At 33.9% G+C, this 22,350-nt stretch overlaps 1 protein-coding gene and 1 long non-coding RNA gene across 2 annotated transcripts in view; one reads left to right on the top strand and one right to left on the bottom strand.

The window, feature by feature from the left end:
• LOC111513429 (uncharacterized) overlaps window positions 1-22,350 on the top strand; it is a 95,729-nt gene that overhangs the window by 60,610 nt on the left and 12,769 nt on the right. The window contains 5 exon segments of the mRNA XM_074170991.1: window positions 14,879-15,225; window positions 15,291-15,534; window positions 15,587-15,747; window positions 16,990-17,064; window positions 17,682-17,800. Of these exon segments, the coding sequence (XP_074027092.1) occupies window positions 14,879-15,225; window positions 15,291-15,534; window positions 15,587-15,747; window positions 16,990-17,064; window positions 17,682-17,800 (946 nt within the window).
• Window positions 21,388-21,892, bottom strand: LOC141480695 (uncharacterized). Its single transcript, XR_012464501.1, has 2 exons — window positions 21,562-21,892; window positions 21,388-21,478 (listed from the first exon to the last, which is right to left on the bottom strand). It is a non-coding gene; the product is annotated as an uncharacterized lncRNA (long non-coding RNA).

The following is a 22,350-nucleotide window of genomic DNA, read 5'->3' as shown; positions in this document are numbered from 1 at the left end:
ATGTCAGACAATTCCGCTTTCTGCTTCGATAAGTTTGTTGGGGGTTGAAATGGACACCAATATGTCTTGGCACAATCACGTCGCTGGAAATGCAAAGGCTGTTTCTCAAAAGCTTGAAACAGTGTTCCGAACCAGAAAACTGTACACACCTCAGCAACTGTTAATGCTTTATAAAGCTCAAATCAGACCTTCATTGGGGTATTGTTCTCATGTATGGAGCTCTACCCCCAAACATACCTTGAAGTAATTGGATTCCATCCAGAAAAAAGCCATCCGCCTAATTTGAGACGCGAACGTCACGTGCAACCTTGATAGCCTGGAACATCGAAGAAAGGTTGGAGATTGATCTCTCCTTTATAGATACTTTCACGGGAGGTTTTCAAGACAGAGAGACATTTTTATTGATCATAAAATCATCAATTTACATCGGGTTGGCAGGTCATAAAACTTAAAAATACAATTGAAAAATAACATTGCAACAGTAATAATATGTAAACATAGAAGTGCAGGTTAGCATTATAATAAATAGTAAATGTTTAAAGTGCATGAATGTTGACATAATAAAAAGAGTTCATCAGCTCATCTCAGTTCATATTGTAGAGAGAGGGAAATTCCTGAATGTTATAAAATGTATTTGTGATCAAAAACGACTTAAGACTATGTTTGAATCTGGCCAGGCTTGTTATAGTTTTCAAATCGTTTGATAAAATGTTGAAGTACTGCATACCAGCGTAGTTGGGTGATTTTTTTATAACTAGAGTATTTCACCTTTTGCAATCTGAATTGATTTTTTTGTCGTGTTTGGTAGTCATGAATGTCGCTATTAAGCTCAAAGTTATTTTTATTCTTGTAAACATATGTTAATATTTTATATAAATAAATACCTGTGAAAGTTAATAATTGCTTTGTTCTTAATACTTCTCGGCAGGACTTACGATAGTCTAGTCTGAACATAGCACGGATTATTCTTTTTTGTGCCAGAAAAACTCTGTTACTGGAAGACTAAGATGTTGTAACTAATGGTCGAGTAGACGAGGGCATACTAGACTGCGAATAGCCCTTCTTCGTTCAGGCAGCTTTTCACGTTATTTATGGCAAAGTATTGTTTATTTAGTTTAGAACAAATGCTGTTAATGTATTCGTCCCAGCTGAGAGTTTCATCTAGAATTGTGCCTAAAAAATTGCATTTGGAATTGAATAGGAAACTATTTTGTCTAAATGTGATATTTTGGGCGATTATGGGATCTACACAGGGTCTGTGGAATCTTATTAGTGTTGTCTTTGGGTGGTTCATCATTAGGCGATTTTTGTGACACCATTCATCGAATTCGTGGAGGACCTTTTTTGTTCGTTTATGCTAGATACGATTATAGATGTGTCATCTTCATACATGAAGACTTCGCGGTAACTTATGTAGTCAGGTAGATCATTGATGAATAATAGAAAAATCAGGGGATCGAGCACACTTCCTTGAGGTATTCCCGAATTAACCAGGTATTCGTCTGAAATTTCCTTCCTTCGTATTACAGAGCCCAAAAGCACGGTCTAATAGAGTCTTGATAATTCCTCTTTTAGTCGATTGATGGTGGTTGGAATCGTGGTTCAGATACTGTCCCGTATGAGTGGGTTTTCGGTATACAGATGTTTCCCACTTAGTGTCGGTCCTCTTCACCAAAACGTCTAAGAATGGCAATTCGTTGTGAATTTCCTTCTCCATTGTGAAAATCAACATTTCTCAAAATCCCAATTGAATAGTTCTTTGCTCACTTTGGAGAATTTTTACGTATTGTAGTTACTACATATGTCATTTGTCAAACTAAATGAGTTCTATACTTGATGATTACCTTATGCCTATGTAAAATTTTCACTTCCTTTTCCTCCTCGTACTCGTCATTCAGCACGCTGGAAATAATTTTATAATTTTTAAACAAAACATTAATATGTTAAACCTAAAAGGGTATCTATTCATGTTCACGTCTACTTAGAATAGTGTTCTACTAAGGTTTCTACAGGATCTTCTTGTATATACGAGTAAGTATTTCAAAAAAGAATTTAAAGCTCAGCTTCAAACAAATTTTCACGACTATTACTTACTTGCAGGTATCGCACTGATGATGGCGTAAAAGCCGAAAGGGCTTTGCAACTTACAAATAAATTATTCACACGAAATACGATTCAATTCCTGAATTATCATAAAAGCATGCCTTCATTTGTTTCAAATTCTTGGAAAAGTTTTTTGTTTCGGGAAAATATTAATATTTTATATCTGTTTCTGAAAATGATGTAATGACAATAAACACTTGCAGGTTTTACGACCGCATTAAATGTTTGAGTAGGTGCAACTGGATAATTTTTACTTTTTCATTACTTTGCTTTGTGGAATAATATAGATCCTAAATATAGATTATTGTTCTATTGTTAGGAAAATTATTCCTTTCAGAAAACTGCCAAGTTCATTATTCGAACCGAAAATGTTTGAAATTGCTTTTCGTTATTCAATTCATTCAGTCACTGTCAAGTTGCCATATAATTTGAAAATTCCAGGAATTCGCTTCATAAAGAGATCAATAGAACTAATTTTAAGCATCAGAAAATTCACATCGATATCGTTAATCTTCACTGGTTCATTATGAACGCTGAAGTTTATTTGATCGAAAGTGGACCTCTGTTTCACTAACTTATAATCTGTTGTTTTTTCTATCATACGCAGTCATTATCTAACTAAATTTTGGTCGAAACTATCTGCTGAAATTGAAATCTGCCAAATATCAGTCTGAAATGAATCGGAGGGTTTATATTACATACATCCTATAATATGGATGCCAATTAGATTAGTTTTTAGGAAAAAGCGTTTTGACTTCATACTTTCCTTAAAAAACGTGGAAAACTCCAAAGATAGAAATCAACTTCAAAATAAACTTTTTGTCAAAATGTGTGGATCATGCATATACATTTCTTTCAGAAAACTGAAGATGAAAATGTTTTGAGAGCAACATACGGTTACAAAAGTAGCCGTATGTTGCTCTCAAAACATTATACTTTGCCTTCGTCTACAAAACAGTGACATATGCGTCAGTTGGGTGGTATCTACAATATGAAATTTACAAACATAGAATCGTAGTGATTCAAAATAATTTGTTAAGATTTCTAATTTTATACAATAAGGGATATACAATGGTAATTAAGCCAATATCGAAACTTTTGAAGAGCAACAAATCTGATAATAGTCTCTGATGTTATTTTCCTGGATGAAATATTTAACAGTTTCATTGATTTGCTTAAGTTATTATCAAATATGTGTGATTGATGACTTGTTGATTTTGTGGTAATTCATGATCACTTTAATGAAATGAATAAAAACAGCTTTCATAAGTAATAATAATTTAGGTAGAACCTTGTTTAATGCAAAACCCAAACGGGATAGAATGAAAAAATCAGGTATATATAGAATAGAGCGTGGCGAATACTCTGCAGTATATACAGGACAAACCGGTAGAAATTTTGACATAAGGCTGCGTGAACACGTCTGCGTGGACAAAAAATCTACAATGTACGAACATCTTCAAGAATAAAAACACAAGATAAATTGAGATAACCTCAAAATCCTACACATACGTAATAAAGGGAAGAAAATGAATTTGTTGGAAGCCATGGAAATTAACAAATCAATTAAAATCCAGAAATATATACCCCTAAATGAGCAACTCGATTTATGTAGGTGTCCTTTCTTGAATTTATGAGTTAAACAACCTCAAGAATTTTCAGTGGTGAATTCTAAAGTTGGCATCCTGGTTTGCCCAACTACCTGTGGGGATGGGGATAGGGAGTCTAACACTAAAATGGCCATTTCGAATGGTACAAGGAGTGGTGACAAATTTTGTTTTATGTTTGTTCACTAAGCAAACTTTCTTCAAGATGAACGGTGCAATGACAGTTAATATTGGAATCGAAGAGTTGTCGACATGAATGTCTGGCTTTTACTTCACATTACATTAGTTTAAGTGGATATTTGAAGCAAAAGTCAACCAAAAAACGTCTTTCTAGAAAAACTTTGAAATTTATGAGGCACTCTAATGAACAAAATGGCATTAGTTATGCTAGGTAACCACCTAGAAGATGAACAATGCATGATGAAATTGGCCGATATTTGATGAAAATCCATAACGTATTGTTATAAATCATGTCTGAAAGAAAAAAACGCCGGCCGCCACTGGTAACCATAAACCAAACGTGACGTAGCTAAGAGCGCGCGAATGCACGATGATTCCCCGCCACTCGAGAAGCAGCAAGAATAATGCTACCGACTTCGACAGAACTTCGGAAAAATTTCTACGACATTCGATTACAATGTTTAAAGACTAGCCACGAGGATATCGACACAGTCAAGTGAACGTTACAGTGCGGTACGCGAAATGATGTAGTAAGGCGATAGTTTGATTATTCAGTGTAGTCAATTATTGCTGAACCCACGCGGAAAACATTACATTATTCAAGTCACAGTTTTATGTGAGATTAACACCGAACAGTTGACAAAACCCCAATACGTGTTTCACTATGCAATAACTTCCTCAGGTGTGTTTATACTGATGAACATAGTATGAACACGTGTTGTGGTTTTGTTAATTGTTCGGTGAAAATCTCAAAAAGTGTGTCTGGAGTAACGTAGATGTCGGTAGCCAGGCGGTTCGACGTGAGTGCTTTGTTCACTCTCGCGAATTGACTGCCGTGTTGGTCGGTGGTTGCTATCGTCCAACCCGTGTTAGGAATCACACGTTGAACGGTAAGACCCCGTTAATCCTTAGCTCGCACAAGTATTGACTTCTGAGGGTTGTCGTTCGTAGGGGTGCGACAGCTGGTTAACGGAAAAACATATTTTAAACAGATTTAAAACAGATTCATTATCAAATGGAAACGTTGTTCAGAATCAAATTGAATTTTTGGATTTTTTTTCAGTACCTGTGGAAGCTGAAACGTACTAGTAAGACGTTAAAATTCGTATGCACTGCGGGTAATATTGAGGGGTTTCATAGCTGGCTTCAATATTTTGGTTGGTGTCCAGGTTTTGCCGTGGCCTTCTTTGGTTAAAATTTTCAAACGTTTCAACTGAAACTGCGGCAGTCATCTTCAGTGGCGTGGTCGTAGTACTCTTCTTGACGTATCAACTGTTTCAGTTGATACATCAACCAACCAAAACATTAATAAATGTGTTTGTATGCTTTAGGGTGAGTTATAAGATCGTCGCCGTCGGGGCGGACTTGATCCCTGGTACATAAAAAATTAAACTACTGGAAAAAAATCTAGGGTTATTTACCGATCTCAGAAAAAGTGGACTGTATTGTATTGTTACATATCTCGATCAAACAAATTCAGTGAGCATTTTTATATATATTTCTATTTATTTTATCTAATTCGGTCAGTTTTTATTTTTAGATAAGCGTTCATATGGTATTCCTGACTTATAATCTACACCAGCAGATGAAAGATTTTACAAGGGTAACAAAATTTTCTGCTACCAGAATAGATAATATTTTTATAAACATTGATGAAGCACAGAGCTCTGCCAGTACATATGAACCTTGTTTATCAGATCATAAATGTATAAGTTTTCAATATAAAAATAGTTGCATTTCTGTTGGGAACAATATTCTAATGAGAGAAATAAATACAAATAATATTAATAACTACAAACTAATTTTGTCAAACCGTGATTGGAAAGAATTTTATCAAACTGAGGTGATGTGCAGCATCTTGTCAAATAACATTATTAATAGCTATGAAGCAGCTTTTCCCATCAGAGAAATGAAGAAATTTGAGAAACCAAGAATAAAATACAGTGAATACATCGTAGAACTGAAAAACCAGTTGATAATGTGGAATGAAATCACTAAAAATGACCCCTCTATGAGGGAAATATATAGGGAAATGAAGAAGCGGTATAGACTAGCAATTAAGACTGAAAAAATATCACACAACTCACGCCTAATCATGAATGCAAAGAATAAGCAAAGAATGGCATAGTCACTCATAAAACCTACTATGATCACTTCTCCTAACCCCCAAATATTGCTGGATGACTTTTGTAACATTGGCAAGGAAATTGTCCAAAAATTAGAGTCTAATGGCGATACATATATCGAATCAATACAGAATAACAGTGTAGCCTTTTCATTTTACTTAACTCCGGTAACAGAATTAGAGATAATTACCTTGATTGACAGATTAAGCACATCAAAGTCAAGAGATATATATGGGCTAAATAGCGACTCACTGAAATTTGCAAAAGACGAATTAATCAGCCCCATAACGTTTTTCATCAATACCTGTTTTGCAGAAGGTGTTTTTCCAGAGATTCTTAAACTCTCCAAAGTTATACCGATTTTTAAAAAGGGTAACAAAAATAATATCAGTAATTACCGACCCATCTCCCTAGTTCCTATTCCATCAAAATTGCTTGAATTGGCTTATAAAATCAGACTGATCAACTATTTAGAGAGAAAAAATGTACTGAACCCTAAACAACATGGATTTCGTGAGGGAAAGTCTACTATAACTGCACTTGTAGATATGATTATTCACATCACAGATGAATTTGAGAAAGGAAATGTGACATCTTTTTTGGACCTTTCCAAAGCTTTTGATTGTGTGTCACATGAAATTCTTTTAATGAAATTGGAAATTTATGGTGTCAGAGGAAATGCTTTTTCATTCATTCAGAGTTACCTTACAGGAAGAGTTACCTCAAACGGAAAGGTATCATCCAAAAGGGAAATTACATGGGGGGTTCCCCAGGGTTCAATCTTAGGTCCCATACTATTTATCATTTATGTTAATGACATAACTCATTTTTTATCGTCAAAACATGTTGAATATGCTGATGATACCACATTACTAGTTTCAATGAGAAACTATGATCAGAATATTGAATCATACACCCTCAAAAGTGCTCAGGAATATTTCACGAATGTAAGATTGTGTCTAAATAATGATAAAACAAAAACGTTACTCTTTACTCTGAATTACAACTTAACCCTGGAGGACAATTTGCCGGTAAAATGCCTGGGACTAACATTAGATTGTAAGCTGACATGGGAGGCTCACATAACCAATCTGAGAAATAAATTAGCTACCTCCATCTATCTCTTAAGAAATATCAAAGATATTGTAAATGAAAGTGTTGTTCTCACAGCCTACCACGGTCTCTTTCACAGTACCATGTCCTACGGAATTCTCTTATGGGGTGGATCGGCACATGTTGATAAAGTTCTCATAATGCAAAAAAAGGGCAATAAGAATAATAACCAATTTAAAACTTGATGAAAGTTGTCGTCCACTATTCAAAAAACTAGGTACATTGACTGTGACTAATCAATTCATTTATGAATGCTTACTTTTTGCCAAGAGAAACATTTCCAGTTATACTGTTCAAAATGAATATAATACCAGATATAAATCCGTTATAGTGCCGTATTTTCGCTTATCCAAGAATCTCAACTCTTTCAGATTTCTGTCTATTAAATATTACAATATGATACCAAACGAGTGGAAGGAACTAGTCCTAGTTAAATTTGCTAAAAGGGTAAAAAGTTTTCTTAAAGAAAATGTGTTTTATAAAAGTGAAGAGTTCATACACTTCTTTAATGGAACATGACTAAGTAACAGTAATGTATTATAACTAAGTTCTCCAACTATTTTACATAGGTTATTTTTGTATATATATATATATATATATATATATATATATATATATATATATATATATATATATATATATATAACTTTATTTTACATTTTAAATAGCTTAAAATTTGTTTCTGCAAGTACAAAATTTTCCTTTTACTATTTTTTTGACGACTGTATACAATTTTTTTAATTGTCACACAAGAGAATAAACTCTACTCTACTCTACTCTATTTTTTGTTTGTTTATTTATTGACGAAGAATAATAATGCTGCCTATTGAACACGTGTAATAAATAATGTTCACTTTCATTTTAACTTTCGATGGAAATTATTCGTATGCAATTTGATAGTATTTAAATAACGGCAGAAAGGCATCATTTATTGTGTGATGACATGTTTGGGGCTGTGAGGATGCTTCTAGCAGAATGTTGCCAATTAAACGCACGGAACCGTGAAACGGGAAAGGCCGAAAGGTATAGTGGCCGTCATCGCAAAACTAACCCAGCGCAAGACAGAGAAGAAACCAGCGCGAGAAGAAACCCTACCATAATGGCACAAGATCTCCAAATACATCTCCAACAGCCCCACAACGTTTCTTTACGAACGGTGATGAATAGATCGCGTGAGGACGGTTTAAGGTCCCCACGGACGCTCAGAGTTCAACCTCCAAACAGAAGCAATCGAGCCAATCGTATAGTGTGGGCTGAAGCGCGTAGACTGATAGGGAATGGGGTTCTGTGCCTTTTTCAGATGAATCTCGATTTGGACTCTATCCGGATTCAAGACGGTTTAGGGTCTGGAGAAGACCAGAAAATGAAGCGAGACTGGCATATGTTCAGGAAGTTCATTCTTACAAAGGAGGAACGATTATGGTATGGGGCGGTAGTTTCGGAGGAAACCGTTGTGAAATCGGTTAACCAAGTCCTACAAGGTAATGTTATGACCATGGCATGCCCAATTACCAGATCTTAACCCAATAGCATTTGAGCACGGGATATGCTCCAGAGAAGGGCGATGAAAAGCCGTGGCAACTTTCAAAATCGCCTAGAGCCCTCCAAGCCGCCTGGCAGGCAATACCGCAAAGGAACCTATAGTCCGTTCATAATTTGTCGATAGCACAAAATGAGGGCCCAAGTCATAAAACGGTCGTAAAACTCGTAAAATCATAGGCGGAGGTTCCTGAGGTGTTTATTCATTAAATATAAAGCTTCAGTCTATATTCGAAACTTGCCTTGAAAGGGTGAAGTTGTTACGAACGAAAATAATTTTTGGTTTTGTACATTTTTTAATCGCATTCAATTTACGGCTCGTTGGTGTTTCGGCGTCTACGGCAGTAATTAACGTCTCTAATATTTATTTTGCGAATTTTGTGCAATGCGTGAGTAACTTTTTTTCATATTCCTACAAACATATACGTACCTTTCGTTCCTGCTTGTTTTGTTTGATTGCTTGCGATGGCTTCGTCATCATCATCAACATCATCAAGTTTTACACCGGTACTGTTGCGTACAGTCAGTAAGTCTGTCTATTCACCAAGAGAGAAGACTATTGTTTTGAACGTTCACGATGATCTGGTTTCTCAGAATCCCACAAACACTGTTCAGAACATAATCAAGAGTTGTGCCAACATGACGGGCGTAGGGGAGTCAACAATATATAGGTTCCTATCAGAAAGGAAAAAAAAAGGTATAGCTAACCCAAATACAAACGAATACTTAAAGAGGGGGAGAAAACCTATTGAAATTGATGAATTTGCCAAAAATGGTATTCGAAGGAAAATTCACGAATTTTTTTACAAAAAAGAAATACCCAACTTAAACAAAATTTTACAAGAAGTTAGAGACGACCCGGATTTGCCTCATGTCGGACGAACCAAATTGTGGCAAGTTTTAAAAGAATTAAATTTCCGGTGGGAGAAATCAGACCGAAAATCACTTTTGATTGACCGGGAAGAGATAATATGTTGGAGAAGAAAGTATCTAAGATCTATACGAAAATTTCGGGCTGAAGGAAGGCCAATTTACTATCAGGACGAAACGTGGGTAAACGCAGGTCATACTCTCACAAAAATTTGGACAGATAAAAATATATCAAGCTCCAGGCAAGCCTTTATGGAAGGTTGGTCTACTGGTATTTCCCCACCCTCTGGTAAAGGCAGTAGATTAATAGTTTCTCACATTGGCAGTGAAAAAGGATTTGCTAAGCATGGTTTGTTGGAATTTGAATCCAAAAGCACAAAAGACTATCACGAGGAGATGACAGCTGATGTTTTCGAAGAGTATTTTGAGCAGATGATTGAACATATACCACCAAACTCAATTATAGTATTAGATAATGCACCTTATCATTCACGACTAGTTGAAAGACTTCCAACGACTGCGTGGAAGAAACAGGATATCATTGACTGGCTGCGGAATAAGTCCCTGCCTTACGCAGATGGAATGGTTAAAGCAGAACTTTTAAAAATTGCCCGGCAACACAAATCTAAGTTCAAGAAATACGTAGTTGACAAAATGGCGGAAAAAAGAAACATCACAGTCCTTAGACTTCCACCCTACCACTGCGAATTAAATCCAATTGAATTCATTTGAGCACAAATGAAAAGCTATGTGGCTAGAAAAAATACGTCATATAAAATACAAGCTGTACGCGAATTGTTATATGAGTCTTCACAACATATTACAGAACAAAATTGGCGAGATGCAGTAAGACATGCAATAGAAGAAGAACAAAAAATGTGGGATCTTGACAATATAATTGATGCGACTGTAGAGACACAACCGCTAATTTTATTAACCTGCAAGACGACTCGGATTCCGAAGATGATCCTGTTTATTTTGAATTTGAATAGTTTCGTAAGTAATCGTAGTTTATATCATTTAAAAATAGGTATTAATTAAATAAATGTATCTTTTACAAATTACAAGTAGCTTATTATTTTTGAATAAAATAAAGACATTTTTTTAAAATAAAAATACAGTTTACAGTACCTACAGTTTAAGAATATTAATATATTTATTTATTTAAAGTAACTAATGTTTTAATCATATACTCTACTACACTGGTCACTCATTTCCACTCAAAATACCTACATAATCGGATTAAAAGTTTTATAGCTGTATTGTATTTCTTCAGATACAAGGTGGGTTAGTCGAAAAACTGCCAGTTTTAGTTTGGTTTTTGTTATTATATCATATTAGCTGTCCTCTCTGTATTTCAGTTCTCTAATGAGGGTCAAACTTGCAGTGAGCTATCAACAAATTATGAACGGACTATAGACAATTTAATTTTAAGTATTCCCAGAAGATGTAGAACCGTTTTGAATAGCCGCGGATAACATACTCTTTACTACATTTATTTATTTAATTACGGGTTCATGGCCCATTTCGCTCAATTCAAACATTTAAAATAGCTACACACAATACCCAGTACAAAAGTACAGATAGAATAAAAAAATATACTAGTGAAATTGTAAGAATAAAACCAATAAACAAATAAATGTACATATGAAACTGAGACTCTGATGCAGAAGTTAAGAAATCGAGTTCCGTTTTATTTGCCGCTATAGTTCGTGATGGAAAGGAATGAAAGTACTGATTTGTTCTACAGGCTGGTTAAGAAAATATTGTATTTCCAGTAAGTTCAGGAGAGGCTGAAAGGCTGATCTTGGATCGCAATGAAGGACAAGGAACAATTCCATTAAAAATTTAAAAATATGTTCAAGTCTTTAGTATCCCTTCTGTTACGGTGTGTTTCAAGATCTATTAGAGTATGAAGTAGAGGATAGTTTATATATGTTTTTCTCAGGTGTAATTCTGGATTTAAAGGTGACAAACCTTGGGAATGTTCTCTCAACTTGTTCTAATATATGAATGTGGCTTGCATATGATAAATTTCCAGACAGAATATATGTATTCAAGATGAGATCTTACCAAAGAGTGGTACAGAATTTTTGAGCATTTGATATCAGTGAAATCTGAGGAGCATCTTCTTAGGAAGCCTAGCATTTTGAGACTTATTAACAGTGTCTGACATGTGGGGCTGAAATAAATATGAGTTGTTCAGGAGTAAACCCAAGTCTTTCATTTCTGTAATATTACTGAGTGGAACTTGATTTATATTATATATTTTAAACTATTTGTACTAAACTAGTAACATTGATTTATCAAAGTGTTAAAATATTCGAATTTTTTTAACAGAAAAAAAAAGATAAAGTTCCAACGAAAAGTAGTCAATATCTCCTATATTCAAATCCGGTAGCAAAAGTGATATGAATAATTATAGGCCCATTTCGGTTATCCCTGTATTTTCAAAAATTATCGAAAAGGTCATGAATAATAGGTTGATAGATTATTTAGAGTCAATAAATTATTTATATTCAGGTCAATATGGCTTTCGCAGATCGAGTGATACTGAGTCTGCAGTAATGGATGTCATTTCTAATATTCAACAACAATTAGATAGAGATATGAAATGTGGTCTATTATCTCTCGATTTGCGAAAGGCATTTGACACAGTCAATCATAATATTTTATTGAAAAATTTGAATAGTATTGGTATTCGAGGAATTATTCATAGATGGTTTGAAAATTATTTATCTAACAGAAAACAGTGTGTGTGTCTAAGGAAAAATGCCAGTTCATTGAAAACTATCACCTGTGGTGTTCCACAAGGGTCTATTTTGGGTCCAGTTTTATTTTTGATTTACATAAATTCTGTTTCAACATTATTGTTGAAAGGAAATATTAAGTTATACGCGAATGACACAACATTTCTTTATTTTTCTAGTGATACTAAAGAAGTTTACAATAACATGAAAAATGACATTATATTGCTAACCTCTTGGTTAAATTATCATAAATTGAGTTTGAATTATGAAAAGTCTTCTTTAATGTTGATAACTAAAAACAAAATCAAAAGAGAATTTGACTGCTAACAACAAAATGATTAAATATTGTCAATACACAAAATTTTTAGGACTATACATTGATGAAAGTCTTTGTTGAAATACCTAGTCATATTGAGATGTTAAAACAGAAAATTGGACCAATTTTAGGAATATTATTTAGGATTAAAATATCTCAGATGTATATATTTCTGTTTGGTATATTCAGATCTACAATATTTAATTTCAATTTGGGGAACAGCTTATTTATCAATAATAAATCCTCTCAAGAGACTGCAAAATAAAATAATTAAATGTATATTCAAATTACCATATCTTGAACCTACGTCAAATTTATATATACCACGTGATCTTTTAGATATTCAGTCTATTTTTCAATTGAAAATTTGTTGTTTCATTCATCCTGTTAGAAAAAAACACAAACATTCGAATTTGGAATTTAATCAAATAAATACCATCCATGACTATAATACAAGACAAGCAAAAAAACTACTAGTTGAATCAAATCGCTCAAAATTTGGAGAGAAATCAATATTTCATTTACGAGTTGAAATATATAATAATCTTTCAGAGAAACTAAAAATGAATCAAAAAACAAAATTCAAATCGGAATTGAAAAAGTTTCTAATTGAAATTCTGATCTCCATATTACATTTTTTTCTTTTTAATTACCATTATAATTCAAAAATGTATATATTTATATATGTATCAAATCAAATCAAAATCAAAATCAATTTATTCATCACTGTAAACTCCAATACAATTGCAAGAAAAAAAAGAAAAACAATGTATAGAGTCTGTTGGACTTGTCAGAAAATAGGATTAGATTAAAATTATGAACATAATATATGTGTATACACACTTTAAATAATTAAACATAGGCCCAGTACATACATCTATACAAATATTATACATACTAAACATATAAATTCTACATATTTAAGAATTCTTCTGTGGAGTAAAATGCCATATTTAACAAATAGTCTGATAATAAAGATTTTATTTTTTTGAACTTTCTTATATGACCAAAAATGTCTATAACTTTATTATAGAATCTTATCTGTTGATAATGATTAGAATTTTGACCCACTGTCAGTCTAGAGAACGATTGATGAAGATGATTGCTATTCCTAGTGTTATAACCATGTATTTCATTATTTCTTACCAATTTTTTATTTGCCATATCTAATACTAACAAATATATATGAAGAGATGGTAGTGTCATGATGCCTAATTCAATAAAATAAGGCCTACACGATTCTCTGGGATGTATTCCTTTGATGCAATGTATCACCCTTTTTTGAAGAATGAAAGCATTATTTAAGTGTGCCGATGATCCCCAGAATATTATGCCATAAGATAATATTGACTGAACCAGCCCAAAATATGCCAATTTTAAGACACTGATCGAAACCGTATTCTTTAATTGTCTAATTAAGAAACATGCCGAGCTCAGCCTACCTACTATGTTATTAATATGTATCTCCCATGTCAACTTGCTATCCAGTGTTATTCCTAAGAATTTCACTGAGTTCAGTTCATGTAAGGAATGTCCATTCAATCTTATCAGATTACTATAATCGTGACGAATATTTTTCGGTAAGAAAGTCATAAAAACACTTTTATGAGGATTTACAGTAAGTCCGTTGCTCACGCAGTACTGGTGAAATTCGGCCACACTTTCATTAGCGACATCTATGAATTCTCTGTTTTTCCCACTAATGCCAAATGTAGTATCATCAGCATATGCTACTATTGAATTTAAGGTTAAACATACTTCCTTTATGTCATTCACAAATATAATAAACAATAATGGGCCTAAGATGGAACCTTGAGGTACTCCAACACTGACATACGTTACGTCAGATTTGGAATTCGCAACTGTAACAATCTGTTTCCTATCACTAAGATATGATTCAATCCACTTATTAGTAATACCACGAATTCCTATTCGATGAAGTTTCTCGATAAGAAGAGCATGATTGATGGTGTCAAAGGCTCTTGTGAGATCAAAAAATATAGTTACCGTATGTGTGTGTATATGTAAATATGTATGTAATATATGTAATATATATTTGTGTTTGTATTTATGTATTTATGTGCTGTATATTATGTAACTGATATTTAATATGGAAATAATTTATTTAATCATTATTTTAAATTTTATCCCTGTTATAAACATTCTTGTTTCTTGGGATTAATAAAGATTATTATTATTATTATCTCCATGTGTCTATTTAATCATAGGACCCACTAGTTTTTCCCGCTAAATCTCTAAACATTTTTTTTTCAGTATTGGCTAGACCTCCAAAAACCCATATCTCGGCAGCTTGGCCTCTCGCTGGTAGACCCACTACTCTATTTCTGCGTAAAATTCTACACGCCCGATCCCGGCCAGTTGGAGGAAGAGTATACCCGTTACTTATTTTGTCTGCAAGTCAAAAGAGACCTTTCGCAAGGTTATATGCAGTGCAATGAAAATACGTCTGCGCTGATGGCGAGCTATATTGTGCAAGCGGAATGCGGAGATTTCGTTCCAGAAGACTACCCCGACCACACGTATTTGTCCAGTTATAAATTTGTGCCGAATCAGGACCCCGAGATGGAAAGGAAGATTATGGAGAACCATAAAAAGCATTCGTAAGTTTTTTGAATTTTCATTGTTATCAACTATTCTTTTGAAATTATTAATTACTTTTTTGTAGGGGGCAATCTCCAGCCGAGGCAGACCTAAATCTCCTTGAAACAGCTCGACGATGCGAACTGTATGGTATAAAAATGCATCCTGCGAAAGATCACGAAAACGTGTGTTTGAATCTCGCTGTCGCGCACATGGGTATAATAGTATTCCAAAACTATACCAAAATCAACACCTTTTCCTGGGCGAAAATTAGGAAAATATCGTTCAAAAGAAAACGATTTCTCATAAAATTGCATCCAGAAGGATACGTAAGTACGAAACTATCACCGAAAGTCTCAATTTGTATTGCTCCAATTTTAGGGTTATTACAAGGATACGGTTGAATTTTTCTTCGAAGGGAGAAACGAGTGTAAAAATTTCTGGAAAAAGTGCGTGGAAAATCACGGGTTCTTCAGGTGTTCATCTGTGAAAAATGTTTCAAGGCACAAAACACGGGTTTTGTCAAGAGGAAGTTCTTTCAGGTAAGCGATTACTTCATAAAATTTCTGGTTTTTCAATACCCCTTTGAACAGGAATTATATCTGATAGAGAACTGTTAGTATTTTATCCTTATTAAATATATGGTTAGATAGTAACGTTTTTTACGTTACAAAACAATGACAATGAGTACCATTTTCAGAAAAAAATAGGTTTCAACTCTTTCCAGCAAAACTTACTTCAACAGCACTGTATCGGCGATGCAAGGTTTGCCTACAATAGACCTTTAGGTCCTTCACTGGCCAGTCTAGCCCGTGTCCCACACGGCCGACATTATAGCCGGCAATGATCCATCGTTAGCTGCAACGGACCTACTGTTGGCAATTTTTTGCCAGTGCTGCCAGTCAGTTAGGAACCATTAGTTGATCCTTTAAAGACTGATGATGGTATTGACCCAAGGAGAGGGAAGGAGAGTATTGTTTGCTCCATCTCCCACAAAAATTGGGTGGAGAAGAATTGTGGTTGACAATATCTCATGGAAATTCCCATCTAATCTTTTAGAAGTCACGTGCATAAAAAAGATAACTACTACCGAATAACTACCGAAATATTTCATCAGTTCTCACTTCCATTGTCTAATTTGATATGAAATGATTTGAAATCCCTGAAAGAATCAATAAAATTAAAATGAAAAGCCGAAAAATTACAATGAAATGGGGAATGTTCCTCAATTTGGGTTATTACAGCAAATGCAAGTTTGAACAAAATAAAGTTGAGTTTAATTCATGAGTTTTTCAAATTCACTTCGAAAAGTATTCAAAATGATGTTTCAAATGTTGGGTTTTAATTTTTAAAGGGATTTGTTTCTAATTCACATATTGGCAACAGCGCCTATATCAAGTTGAAATAATTTATATGTACCTAGATATTCTACTTCAAAAAAGGAAAATTATTTTCATAAATCAACATTTAAAGCAAAATATAAATCATAGTTCAATACCACCTCCACAAGCCACATAAACAACAGTTGTTTTGTTATTTATTTATATAGAGGAAGATAGGTTAGGTGCACAAAATGTCATATGTCACAGAATGTCTCGAAACTCGGAACATAAGTAAACAGAACAGCACGCCTCTGAAATAGGTCATCTTTGTTTGTCTTATACAGGTAACAGATTTGTGGTTCTCGCCATCTATGGGGTGATAAGAAAACCCAGTCAACAAGAGTGTACAAAATTGATGTGTTTCAAAACACATTTTCATTTATCTTCATGCTTTTTTTGCAGGTATAGTGGAAAAACCCAGAAACAAATCGTAGAATTCGTAAGAGATAATTATGTAAAACGGCAAACATTCCAAAGGTAAGTTGAACAGATTTGTTGCATGTTTTTTTCTCGTGTTCTACTCTTACACCACCATTTACATTGATCACATCCGACATTTACTCTTACACATACTGCTTCAAGTTGATGATTGTAGCTAAAAAGTTGATGAATACCGAGTAAATAGTTTTGCATTGCTTAATTGAGAAAATGGACTCTCGTTACCCCTCCCCCAGTAAGAACCCTGTATCATAAAATAACAAGTAGCTGATTTGTGAAGTGTGGAGCATGGTTGTTTGTAGCATTTGCAAAGGAAAATGCTGTTGCCCGACGGGCTGCTATGAAACGGATAAGGGAAGGAGGAAAGTCTCGATCTGTTTCTTTAATTTTTTATCTTCTGTCAAGAACGTGTGGTTATCGACTTACAAAAACGACACTGTACACGAATACGTAGCACTGCATGGTCTATGATCGGTGTATATATTTACTGAAATATTATCTGTTTCAATTCGAATTGAATGAGTCGGACATAGAAACGACGAAGCTCTTCACTGTGCTCCATAAAGTTTCACAAAAAGGCTTAACTTAGTTATTTTAGAGATACTAACTGTTAAGTGTGTAGAATGTAAATCTGATTCCTCTTTCTCTTACCGCAGGTCACATTCGTTCAGACATTCTAGTGCTCATTCAAGCGCTTCCAACATGCATTCGACAACCGTCGGGAACAGCATTTCCGCACATCCTCTGTTGCCTCTTGCCGATAGCAACCTGAGCGGTATGTACCCCAAGGACCCGCCTTTTTTCTATTTGTTTATTTGCATGATAAAAAATCCTGGTTGGCATAATTTTTATGAACGGTGCTTTTTTTCAAGGACATTTTTTCGGGGAGCTCAATTGTTTTCGTTAATACACAAGTTACGTGTAGAACCACATCACAAGATTGACCACTGATAGATAGATAGATATATTTATTTGATCATGTTATGTATAAAATACATTTATGACAAGTCAGAAAAACAAATAGGTGAAAGGTACAAAGTTTTCTATAAAATAAAATAAACAGTAAAAATTTGTAACAAGTTCACAGGGTATATTATAACATATTCAAATTGAGTGTGGAGGTTCAGCGAGCATCTTCCTTGCGTCAAAAGTGTGTCTACGTGTGTTCTAAATATTCTGAAGTGGAATAAAAACAGTTTTTTTTAAATATTTTTTCATAACTTTTTTTAAAACAAAAAACATTCATATTTTTAAAATTGACAGAAAGTGCATTATACAATTTAAAATCATAGGAGTTTTTTTGTGATTTCATCAGCCTGAAACGTTGAGGTCTAATAAAATTGCTGTTACATGTATCATGATTGTGTGAAGTGGATTGCTTGGGAAACAAGGGGGCCCTTTTGTGAATATCTAATAGGCTTAAGTAAACATACAAAGAAGTCACCGGCATAATTTCATAAGTGATGAATGATTCAAGGCAAGAATCTCTAAAACCGATTCCAGAAATAATTCTCAGAGCTTTTTTCTGTAATATAAAAATGCATTGGGCATCACTAGAATTTCCCCAAAGTAGAATACCGTAAGAAATGTGAGACTGTATGAGAGAGCAAAATTTTCAACGTAGTGAAATTTGTTATTGGTTTCAGCTGTCTAAGTAAAAATAAGGCACTCGATAGCTTACTTTTCAAACTTGAAATGTGGCTTGACCAATTTAGCCTATTGTCCAGAGTAAAACCCAATAATTTGACACACTGGAATTCAGGTAATGGCAGAGCCATAGAAACAATCATGTTTTGTGATTTTTTCTTATTCATCATGAGTTTGTTGACACTGAACCAGTGCTCCGATTTTTCTTGTATTTCCATAGACTTATCAACAAGAGCTGAATAATTCATAAAAGAGTATATCAAGGATGTATCGTCAGCAAATAGTACATTGTGACATGGCTTCATATAGTTGTAAAAATTATTGATGTAAATAACGAACAAAAGCGGGCCCAAAACCGATCCCTGCGGTACACCTAGGTCAATCGGCCTCGAATCAGAAAATGTATTGTTATAAAAAATTCTCTGGGAACGATTATTCAGGTAAATTTTAATCAAACCCAAAGGAGTACCTCTTACACCATAATATGACAGTTTTTCGAGTAAAATGCTGTGGGAAACGCAGTCAAAGGCCTTTGACAGGTCCAATAGTGTGACCCCCACAACCTTCCCGAACTCAAGTCCCTCAACTATACCTGGATTCTGGATACATGGATACTGGATACGTGGAAAAGAGAGATTGAATTGTAATGATTTTTTTTTAACAAAACTGGAACACGAGGAGGATTCTTTTCATGGGCGATTGAAACTCTCTAGTTCATTATGTACTATTTGGAATAGAACCTTTATATCAGTTTTTACTTTTTATGACATATTCGTTATTAATTGAAATTGACACAAGTGATACCAATTTATAAAAACGGCGATAAAAATGAACCTATAAACTATCGACCAATATCACTGATCACTTCTGTAGCCAAAATTTTCGAAAAAATTATAAAAATACGACTATCGTCCTACCTCAAAAAATATAACATTCTTTCGTGTAGACAATATGGTTTTCGAGAAGGTGTGTCGACCCAAGATGCTGTCCTAGACCTAACCACTGAAATGTATTCTGCTATGGATAACAAGAAAGCATCTCTATGTGTCTTCATAGACCTGTCAAAGGCTTTTGACACAGTTAGCCACCCTCTCCTTCTTAAATCACTTGAAAACATAGGTATAAGAGGAACAACACTAAAGCTGTTTCAGAGTTACCTGCTAAACAGAAAGCAATGCGTAAAAATTGGAAACCACAAAAGTCAATACAAGAATATAGAATATGGTGTGCCTCAGGGAACTACCCTGGGCCCAATTCTTTTCAATATTTACCTTAATGACTTATTCTCAGTACCAACAATAGGAAAAATTTTCACATATGCTGATGACACAGCCATTTTTTATGAGGACACTACCTGGTCTTCCCTGAAAAATAAAGTAGAGATTGATCTCAGAAATATCAGAAAATGGTTTTCACATAAACTCCTCACAATAAATTTCAGCAAAACGTACTACCTACCAATTTATGCTTCTGCGCGCTCCTCACCATCTTTCACTTCCCTCAATGTGTCCAGCTTGTTTAATATCACACCTGTTAAACAGTTTAAATATCTCGGGATTGTTATAGATGACCAACTCAAATGGGAATCCCATATAATCTATGTAATAAAAAAACTCCAATTTCTAATGCACCGTTTCAAGGTCCTAAGAGACATATTAGACAACAAAACACTCAAAACGTTATATTTCGCTCTCATCCAAACGCATATAACTTACGGGATACTGGCATGGGGATCAGCTGGAAAGACTACTATGAATAAACTGATAATAACACAAAAAAGAATCCTTAAAATAATTTTCAAAAAAAAGAGGAATCATCCAACAGATGTTCTTTATCACGAAACAAATATATTTGATCCCGTGCAGCTCTTCTTTCTGCTTTCTAATATAAAATGCTTCAAATCAAAACAAAAACACCCCAAGATAGAACACGAATACAACACTCAAACAAAACAACTTAACTTCAAAATGCCGTTTATTAACAAAGTTGTAGGACAAAAAAGCTACAGCTACCTCAGCCTCAAATTTTTTAATTCGCTACCCAATCAAATAAAAAGCTCAAAAAACCAAAATGAATTTAAAAAACGATTAAATGACTACATTACCAGTTTGCCACGTTCAGAGATACATAAAATAGTGTATTGATAATATTTCTGTGTCTATACATATATAGTTATTAAGCTCAAATAGTGTTCTGTTATTATATAAATATATCTTTAAATCGAAAAACAAACTGACCATATGTATGTGTATATGTGTATGTATGTATATATGCGTATATGTGTGTATGTGTGTGTATATGTATATGTATATGTGTATATATGTATATATGTGTATATATGTATTTTAGCTAATGTAAGTGTAAATAAGGATATATCTAGGGTTGAATATGAATGTTGTATTTTTATTATTTTATTAGCTTTCTTTAAGTGATTTTAACTTTGATTGTAATTTTCACAGTCACACACAAACTGGAAACAGTTTATGTGACTTCTTAGTTTATTAACTTAACTTGTTTTTACTATGTCTATATTCTATATTTTATATTGTACCTGAAGTTAATAAATAATAATAATAATAATAATAATAATAATTGTGGAATCGTCCATATCTTGCGATATGAAAGTTCATCATTCAGATGTCTGTTTGAAATATTAGAAACAAGTCTGCACAGGAACGGAATAATCTCAGGGTTTTTAGAATAAAAGACTGTGGCTTCTGCTGCACTGGCTGGGATTCTTTATTGGGAATAAATTTTTCTTTGTTTTGATGATGACTTCACAGATTAGACTATTTTCGATCTACAACTATAAATGACCATCGATAATATTTCACATACATAAAACAATGAAAATAATCATAACAAGAGATAGTCTTATGAACTACTCACCTATAAATGACCGTGGCGACCACTATAAATCATTCAACAACAATTTATGAATTGGATAAAGCCAAAATGGTTCATATATTTTGCGAATCGAGATCAGTCGTTGATTTGCTTTACCATGAAATTAGCAAGGTCATCATCTTTCAGCGAACGAAAATTCGAGATCCAATTCCTTTTTTATAAATTTGCAACACAAAAACGCGCATTCCGATATCGCGAATAATTTTCAATCCAGTGTGCGAGTTGTAGGCAACCCGTGATGTCTCTGCATGCATCACCGGTTATCACCCTTAAAATAGTTAGAACCGATACAATAATTTGAACACAAACTCCTATGAATTCAACGAAGTCTAGTTCATTACGCAACAACTGACAATAATAAATTAGCTCATCAACTCAAATTAAAACTTTCCTCAACGACAGACGTATAAGGATAATTCAATTTTAATAGAAACAAGAATATATAGTAAATAAGTTCCAGTTCAAGTCGTTTACTGTTCTTACAAATCGTTATGATTTCTTGTACTTCCCGTTAGATTTTATCTATTCGTAAGTTTCTTATGTCTGTGATAATTACTCTAAAAACATTACTCCTACAAATTCATGGTTGAACAATTCAAAACACAGCAAATTCTAAAGCAATAAGCATAACTTATATTTTGTGTTCCATATACCCTAACAGCGGTTCAATTATTGATGTCTTCATTTGTTGAACACACTAGCGCCATCATCAGAAGAAATTTTTTCCTAACGTTATATTTTAGACGCAGTTTCAATAAATAATCCAATCTA

Source organism: Leptinotarsa decemlineata, unplaced genomic scaffold, assembly GCF_025532065.1.
Source record: "Leptinotarsa decemlineata unplaced genomic scaffold, Ldec_3_MD MMD2_tig00000008_RagTag_RagTag, whole genome shotgun sequence".
Classification (NCBI taxonomy): domain Eukaryota; kingdom Metazoa; phylum Arthropoda; class Insecta; order Coleoptera; family Chrysomelidae; genus Leptinotarsa; species Leptinotarsa decemlineata.
The sequence above is the reverse complement of the archived record's forward strand: the minus strand, read 5'-3'. Positions and strand labels throughout refer to the sequence as shown.